The sequence below is a fragment of the Quercus robur genome, chromosome 5, assembly GCF_932294415.1.
Source record: "Quercus robur chromosome 5, dhQueRobu3.1, whole genome shotgun sequence".
NCBI lineage: Eukaryota > Viridiplantae > Streptophyta > Magnoliopsida > Fagales > Fagaceae > Quercus > Quercus robur.
In genome coordinates this window covers 28,703,957-28,712,976 of record NC_065538.1, presented here as the reverse complement: position 1 = coordinate 28,712,976, position 9,020 = coordinate 28,703,957, and the positions used below count along the sequence as shown (strand labels likewise).

General features: G+C 39.2%; 1 protein-coding gene across 1 annotated transcript; it reads left to right on the top strand.

Moving 5' to 3' along the window:
* Positions 1–6,195: 6,195 nt before the first annotated feature.
* On the top strand, positions 6,196–9,007 carry LOC126728062 (uncharacterized). Its single transcript, XM_050433940.1, has 2 exons — positions 6,196–6,620; positions 8,869–9,007. The coding sequence occupies exons 1-2, from the start codon at positions 6,229–6,231 to the stop codon at positions 9,005–9,007; spliced, it is 531 nt and encodes a 176-aa protein (XP_050289897.1). The 5' UTR covers positions 6,196–6,228.
* Positions 9,008–9,020: the final 13 nt, after the last annotated feature.

Sequence of the window (9,020 nt, the reverse complement as noted above, 5' to 3'; positions counted from 1 at the left end):
TTTCATGCGTTTCATTATTTATCTAAGTATTAAACAGAATATAAGCTATGCCTGACTCCTCGAACCACAAGTTTTGGGGAAATTAATATCTATTAACATCTATCTAAGTATTAAACAGAACCTAAGCTATACCTGGCTCCTCGGACCACAAGTTTTGGGAAAATTAATATCTATTGACATCTATCTAAGTATTAAATAGAACCTAAACTATACCTGGCTCCTTAGACCACAAGCTTAGGGGAAATTAATATCCATTGACACTATCTTAGTATTAAATAGAACCTAAGCTATACCTAGCTCCTCGGACCACAAGTTTTGGGAAAATTAATATCTATTGACATCTATCTAAGTATTAAATAGAACCTAAACTATGCTGGCTCCTCGGACCACAAGCTTTGGGGAAAATAATATTTATTGATATCTATCTAATTATTAAAAAGAACCTAAGCTATGCCTAGCTCCTCGGACCACAAGTTTTGGGGAAATTAATATCTATTGACATCTAAGTATTAAAAAGAACCTAAGCTATGCCTAGCTCCTTGGACCACAAGTTTTGGGGAAATTAATATCTATTGACATCTATCTAAGTATTAAACAGAACCCAAGCTATACTTGGCTCCTCGAACCACAAACTTAGGGGAAATTAATATCCATCGACATCTATCTCAGTATTAAATAAAACCTAAGCTATGCCTGGCTCCTTGGACCACAAGCTTTGGGAAAATTAATACTTACTGACATCTATCTAATCATCAAACATGACCTCAGTTATTGGATTCCTCGGATCATTCACTTTGGGTAAGTTGATACTTTACAGCATTTTCCTAACTATAAAAAAAAAAAAAAAAAAAAAAAAAAAAAAAAACCTTCATCATGCTTAAGTCCTCGAACCACCTATCTTAAGTAAGTTAGCTCTTTCCATTGATTGTTTAAGTGTTTGATGAAATCAACCATCTTGAATGATAGAGATTTATATTATAACAACATACCCCGGTGGATGCCCATGAGCGTCACTTAAAGTATTTGTAGGCATACTTGCATCTGCTTAAAAAATTAATTATTCATCTTTACCTTTAAATTTACTGATCAGAATGGGACCAAGTAAGTTTAAACCTGTATATAGACCGTATTATTTTATGTACCCTTGAAGTTAAAATTATGCTTCGTCGGGATGATGGGTTTTGTGGATTTAACCAATTTTACTACTGACCATACAAGAGAGGGTCACTTTTCTGTTACTTATACAGATTAATGAGAAGAGTATTGCTTCATTATTGTATTTATTAAGTATTAGATAAAATAGAAATTATGTTAACACCAATATGAGAATCATTGAGGCCAAGAAAATATGCATAACTTTCATTAACTAAAACCTTAAAGCAAGGCAGATTGAGTACAAAAGGAATAACTTGGTTACAAATTTTGAGAGGTGAAACAGAATTTCCAAGTAACACAAAAAGAAGAACTACACAAAAAATCTATTTCTTTTTTATTATAATTTTTTACTTGGGAGGACCTTTGACAAGCTAAGTGGATGCTGCTTCTAAGGCCTCAGGCCCCTTATTTGTTTGATTAGCCTTAGGAACCAGAGGAAGAGAGGCCAGGACAATCTCCATCTTTTTAGGAGCTTCTTTCTCAATAGGAAGATCTTGGACAGCAACTAAGGGCTTCATTGCATCAGGGGCCACTCCCTAGTTTGCATTTTCTTCTTTTTCCGTGACCCCGGGCTACTCGGCCTCTGCAGAGGGGTTGTCAAAAGGAGTTGGAGCATTGTCTGTGCTAGCTTTGCCTACTCCTGTTACCTCAGAGCTAGTGTCAGTCCTAGAGCCAGATGAGACAGAAGCTCGAATGGCAGGGGGTAGTAAATATTCTCTGCCCTCCTAAGTATAGATGAAGCCTCAACCTCAACCTGATTAAGAGCTTCAATCCACACTTGGGAGCAGTAATTTCTACACACCTCCGAGACCTCTGCCCTAAGGGCTATCTCGGTCTCCGCCACTCCTATATAATATCCATCTTGCTTGGCCTACTCCCGAGCCCTTTTCGCCTCCTCCTAAGTCCTCTCTGCATCATCCTTAGCCTTCTTGGTTTCCCCCAAATTTTTCTTGAAGGCAGTGATCTGGGCTTTAGAGGCAGATAGTTAATCCTTGGCGTTGCGTATGAGCACTCGTTGGCTCTCAACTTGCCTCTCAACATTGTCCAAAGTCAATGCAGCACTTTTTCTCTCCCTCTCTCCTTAAGCAGTTTGTTCTTGAGATCCTGAATACTTTCGCAATGACACTAAAGGCCTCCACAATTGTGTGGCGCCTGCCTTCCTCCTCTTTCATTTGTTTGTGACAGGAGTTGGCTACTTCTTCCTCCTTGAACGTAGCTTGAATGGCCTGCCAAGAAAAAGAAACACAAATTAAATAAAGAGAAGAAAGTAAATAGTGAAGAAAGACTAAAAAGCTAAGTTAAAAGACTTACCATGCCCAGGTATCTCTTCAAACTGAAGAAGACCTCGTGCCTCTTCAAAGTCCTCAACTCGGCCATGTCATCGGGGAACAACAAAGCATGCTCCACCGCGTCGAGCACATAGCTAGCCTTCCCTCCTTGGTAATCCCTAATGGAGGCATTGGCCAGTAGAGGAGCCCCATCCAGCATTGGGGCAAGGGTCCAAGTAGGAGGTACAGTTGGAGGATCACTCTTCCTCTCAGCGCCCCGTTGCCCCACTTTGGATAGCTTGGCCACTCTTTGGGCCTCGTCCTCCTAAAAGGATTGAGTTCGTCCAACTTGCACCACCTGTTTACCTTTGGGCTCCCACTTCCTTTTGAGGTCAGCAGGTTCAAGTCGGAGGGGCAAGGCAGGTGTAGGTGGGGGGGGGGGGTAGGAAGTTTAGCCTGGGGTGCCTTCCCAGGCGCGTTCCCCCCTAGTTGGGCTTCCAATAGTTCTTGTAAAGTGGCCCTTGGCTTGCGCTGGATGCCCATGTCATTTGGAATGGAAGAAGTTCCTTGTTGTTGGCTGGATTGGACTGGAAAAGAGTGGCTGAGGTCACTCAGTGTATTCTTTGAGATAAGGGTTGGTTGAACACCGTAAAATCATCCTCAGAATCAGACAATTCAACAACCTCTCCTTCTTCTGTTTCTTCTGCTTCTTTCTCTTCTTTCTCTTCCTTGACAACTGGACGGGAAGAGGAGGCTCCTACTTTAGGTATGCCTTCCAATATAGGGGTTGTAAGGTGGATGCCTTATGGGATGGGAACACTAGCTAGGAAGCCCAGGGTAGCAACACTGATCCTTTGCAGTCGAGGGTCTTTAGACTTAATGACACACTTGGGTGCCTGGAAGCTCTTATATATGGGATCATAGTTAAGGATGAGGTGAGCAGCACTAAGTTGACCGTCACTATGGACGAACACCTTGGCCTTTAAGATTTTGTCTAGGTTGGCCTGATTTACAAGGTGGAAATTGGGCATGGTCGCGTGTGGATCTGCAAAACCAACAAGAAAAACAGAAGGACATCATTAGCAAAACATAACTCAAAGGAAATTTCAAGTATGAACACAAGTTGAAGAAAAATCAAAAGGGATGATTTTGAGTTTAAGAATCTAGACTTAGAGCCCCACCTAATTTCCCTTCCCTCGTTGGACAAGGTAGGCCATCGTGCCATTCCCTAGATAGTATCAAAAAGTCCTTTTTTAGGCCTTTGCTGGACTCTAGGAGGCATTGAATATGCCTAACCTCGAGGTACCTAGACTTTAGGTAATACCCTTGTCTGGTTAGGTGGTAGAGGTTGTAAACCAAGTTGACATCATGATGGGTAAGCCCTAAACCCATCTTTTCGTTAAAGGGCGTTTATACTCCCTAGGATCCTAAACATGTTGGGAGCGCACTGAGTAGGGACTAACCTATGGGCCCTAAGGTAATCTCTAGTCACGATACCCATAGGGACTCTCATCCCTCCCTCTATGAAAGCTATCATGGGGATAACTACCTCTCCTTCTTTTCTATCCTCAAACCACTGCCCTTCCTTACAATACCTAATGGCTACCCTTGGAGGAATCCTATATTGGGCTTTGAAGTTCTCTAACCCCTCCTCGGAAGCAAATCTACCCATTTTTTCTGAGACAAATTTGAAGGAATTGAGAAGATTAAGAGAAGAAAGAATAGCCAAGGAGGGAAGGATGCAAAGAAAGGAAAAATGTGTGGAAAAATAAAGTGAAAGGGTATATGAAAAACTTACAGGAAAAAGAAAGTCTCTCCTTAGACAAGCTCTGGGTTTTTGTAAGGGCACGAGTGTGTTGGGTAAATTCACAGGTTCAGTGCATGTACGCAAGAATGAAGTGAATGTGAAGATGAAGTGAGAGATTGATTTAAGTGGTATTTGTATCAAAGGAAGGGTTGCCACCGGGAAAATTCCCGCCTAGATCCCAACAGAATCCTTAGCCGTTGGATCTGTATCACACCGTAGAACGTGGGAGACATGGAGTTGTAAAAATTTATTGAATGCGTGTCTTGGATGCCGAAGCATCAGGAGCGTGCCTTGGGCAGTTAAAAAGGCGCCTGCCCAGTCAAAAAGTAAGACGTAATAAGCTCAGGGCGATCCTAAGAACATCAAAATCCTCCTTCCTTCACGAGGAGCCAGAAAGCAGAATTTTGAGGGGCTATTGTAGGGTGGAAATCCCAAGAATACATGTCCACATATGTATTGGGCTTGGGGCCCAATCCGTGGACCTTAGTGGTTCGAGGATGAGTAAATAGTAACGTAAGGACCCATGGTAGAAGGTGGAGAGGTAAAATCTAATCATGATCACCCAGAAGAGGTCCAAGGAGGAACGTCACCTCGAAGGAGCCAAGCCGAGGTTAGGCGATGCGGTCTGCCATCATGAGCCTTCCAGACCGTTCTACGAATAAAGATAAAACATTAGGAAGGAACAGGACAGAAGGAAGTTAGAAATATCTAAGGAAAAGCTGCTACCACCACATTGAATGCACCTCGGCTAACTCTCTGACCGCATTAATGAAGAAGTGATCCTTGAACGGTGATTTTCAGCATTATAGCTACTACCCAAAGACTTTAGGAAGGGGTTGATGGGACAAGAACCAACTCCAAGGATCTGATCTACACTTGGAAGGTGGAGATGATAAGGGAGGATGGTAGAAAACGAGATGGAGACCCTAAGAAAGGGGATCAGAAATTTGTAAAAGAAAGCACTGTAGCAGTTTGAACCATTTGTGTAACCTTTTTTCAATCAATATATATGAGGTGCCGTGGACAAATTTATTCATAAAAAACCAGTCCATATCTGTTTGATTGTTAAGAAAACCTAAGCTAATTGTTGTCCCATTCATTAGAGCATCGTTTTCTAACCCACTCTCTACAAATTCATTGTATAGGGCTTATTGGGCTTGAACCCAATCATACCCAAGGCCCCAAAACGCCCACTACATAATGTAATAATTATTCATATGGTTTAGCTATTCTTTAGTTAGTTATTTTTACTCTATATGAAATAGTCATTCCTTATGAATAGCTATTTTTCAAAATGAGGAATAGCTATTGTTCTTTAAAAATTTTGTAGCAGCTATTCTTTAGCAAGTGCAATAATTTCTAAAATTAATATATATTCAAATTAACAAACTTGCCATATACAAGTTACAATTATAAAAATAAAAAATCATAAAAAAAATTCATTTCTCTCTCAATTAAAAAAAAATATATTTTTTTTAAAGAAATATAATTGTTTGAGTAAGATATTTCATAAAATAAATCTTAAGTTATATTCTAATGTTACAACTCATAACCAAACTTATGAACAGATTTAGTTATTCTATTACAACACATTTTATTCTCAATAATAAATATTACAATTCTTGTTGTAAACTTCATTCAGTGTACTAAACATGCCTTTAGTGGTAGGCTTATGTAAAAATAATTGTCAACTATTTACAACTTGCCAACAACAAATTGCAAAAATAAAAATTAAAGAGAGTGAAATTTTGTGTCAATAGCAGAGTTGATAAGAGGAACAACAAATTGCAAAAATAAAAAGAGTCTGGTAGTGGATTTAATTAGACACTAAACTCTTCTATGCTCTGCATTAACTCCTGTACTAGTCATAACACCTCTCTTTAAATCCATTAGCTAGCCACGACCACCACCCCAAGAGCAAAAAGCTTAAGCGGTTAAGCTCATGAGAAAGAGCAAAGAGAAAAAAAGAGTTTTTACTTCTTAGACAGAGAGACAGGCATGGAGGGGATTGATCATAGGATTGTGAGAGCCAATGGCATCAAAATGCACATAGCAGAAAAAGGACAAGGCTCGGTAGTACTATTCCTCCATGTCTTCCTTGAGCTTTGGCACTACTGGCGCCACCAGATTCGTGCTTTGAGCTCACTTGGATACCATGCTGTAGCACCAGATCTCCGGGGCTTCGGTGACACTGAAGCACCAACTTCCATCACCAACTACACCTATGATCACATTGTCAATGACCTTGTTGCTCTCATTGACTCTCTGAGTGTGGAGCAAGTGTTTCTTGTGGCACATGATTGGGGAGCCATCATGGGTTGGTACTTGTGCTTGTTTAAGCCTGAAAGAGTGAAGGCATTTGTGTGCCTTAGTGTTCCATTCACGCCAAGGTTCTTTGTCTATCATTTTTTTAATTCATTCAATCTCAATTTTTGTTTCAACACTATGCACATCCACGCGCACCCAAAAAAAAAAAAAATCAAATGTCATTCTCAAGATTGAAGTTGTCAACGCTGCAATGCCCAATAAAAAAGATGTTATGGATGTGAAATGAATCATTTCTACTGGGTGTGTGTGGTAAAGTCTGACCTGTTGAAGTGAATGTTGGATGTGATTCATTCAAGTATCATAATGTCAACTACAAGAATCAATTCCTTCATATAATTGTTACCAGTGGCTAGTCACTAGTGCACCAACATTTTGGGCTCCTTTTATTTTTTTTTTTTATTGAGATTGCATTAAATTCTCCTTTTTGTATTTTTTCAATTCTATAATGTCGTTTCTCAAAAAAAAAAAAATAAATAAACAATTCTATAATGTCTAAGCTAGAGGTACGTTGCATTAGACCTAAGAAATAACATGCATTCTATTGCAGCTAATATTGGTTGTGTTAGGGCCTTAAGAAGCATGCATTGCTTGTGCTATGCGCCGATGAAAAAAAAAAAACATGAAATAAGATAATAATAAGATGTATTGAATTGTATCAATTATTGATACTTTATAGAATATTGGACTTCTATTTAATTTGTTTGGTAACTAAAAACCTGGCAACACGAAGATAGCTGAGCACCAACTTGATTGTTGGAAATTTTATTCATATCAACGTGGAATCAAGGCTTAAGCTGATTGATAATGGATTCCGCATTGTTCTGCATCTGGCTAAGTTTGGTAGTCGCTTCGGATAATGGAGACTTGAAGGGTTTACCCTGGAAAACTTCGTCACACATTTGTCTATGGACCGTGGCCTTTTTCATCTCTTCTTTAACACGTGTATATTTGCTATATTTCAACAAAAAGTTCGCAGAAAAAAGTACGTCACCTACAGATAAATAGTAATCAGAGCATCTGAATAGGGCTTGCTTCAAGTCCCCCTCCGCTGTTGAATTTTTCAAATTGATGAATTGGGTATATATTTCGTTAGCTTTATTCTCTATATGATTTGATGAAATTACGGCTATCTCCTTGAGAGTTGTAGCTTTTTTGGAACCAGGGTCCGAGAGAAGAGTTTCTAGGCACAGAACCTTGTAAATGGTGTAACCACAAGCTTGTTCAATCAAGGGTGTCTGGCAAAGAATTTGGGTTGGAAAGACGGTCAAAAGAAGCACAAAGGCGAGGCTTGAAATGGGATTCATGTTTTCACTATAATGTTTTCTTTTCAGATAAATTTTATGTTTTTGAATAGGTGTGGTCAATCTAGCTATTGGGCTTCTTCTTTTTTGTGTTTTTGAGAAACTTGTAGCTATTGGACTATGGTTATATAGAGAAGAGTTGGGATGTGATTGGTTCTAAGTTCAACTACCTATTTTGAAAGTTGATCTATAAAAAGTAAATGAAATATTTTAGTGCAGGATTGAATTAAGTATGACCACACAACCACGTTGTTCAACCGATCCCTTTGACCTTACAGTGGTTATTACGAGGATTTTGTACTTAGAATCATCCACTCCCAAGTTTCTAGCAAAACTTTTCCATCTTCCCTTTATTTTTAGTTGACATAAGTAATTATTATTTTTAGTTCTTCTCTATTTCATTTAATTATCTAATAGAAGATTCAGTAATTGTTTGGATCCAATATTAATCTCTAAATTGTTGGTTCCATAGTCATGACCATTACTTTCCTTCCTAAATAGAAATATAGGTGAGGGGAAAATTGATGGGTTCAACCCCTTAGAAATAGGGATAAGATAACCAGAATTGCACGTATAAATTAAGAATAGGTTTAATAACAACTTTTTTTTTCCATAATTTGCTAAAGTGATAAATTGTGAATGGTGGTTGATGGGACTGATGAACTCAACTTCCCTAGACGATCTCATCAAGACCGACGAGACCGTTCTCTCAGACGAGCTAATCAAATATCTCCGTCGATATATCCACGTCATTGACGAAAGTAATGAAGCCATTCAATGCAGTTAATAATGCCATGGACGGTTACAAGACCAGCTGTATAAACCGTTGGAAGCCCATCAAAGCCTGAGCATGAAATGTTACCAAGAGAGGCATTTAAACCACAATAACAACCACAATGGCTAGTAGCTGTGGAAACATATATAAAGCCCTCACAGTACCAACACAAGGTACATAGTTACACCAAAAAGCACTCATAGTTACTATGATATTTTGTGTTATTCTCTAAAGTCTTCCTTATACTGACTTTGGCCTCGGAGATGTTGTGGCAGGCACCACACCAGTGACCACCTCAAGGGAGCCATCTTACCATATTTGCAAAGACGCAGACGAGGACTCAACTCCATCTAGATGCACTTACAAATACTGACGATTTGCACTTC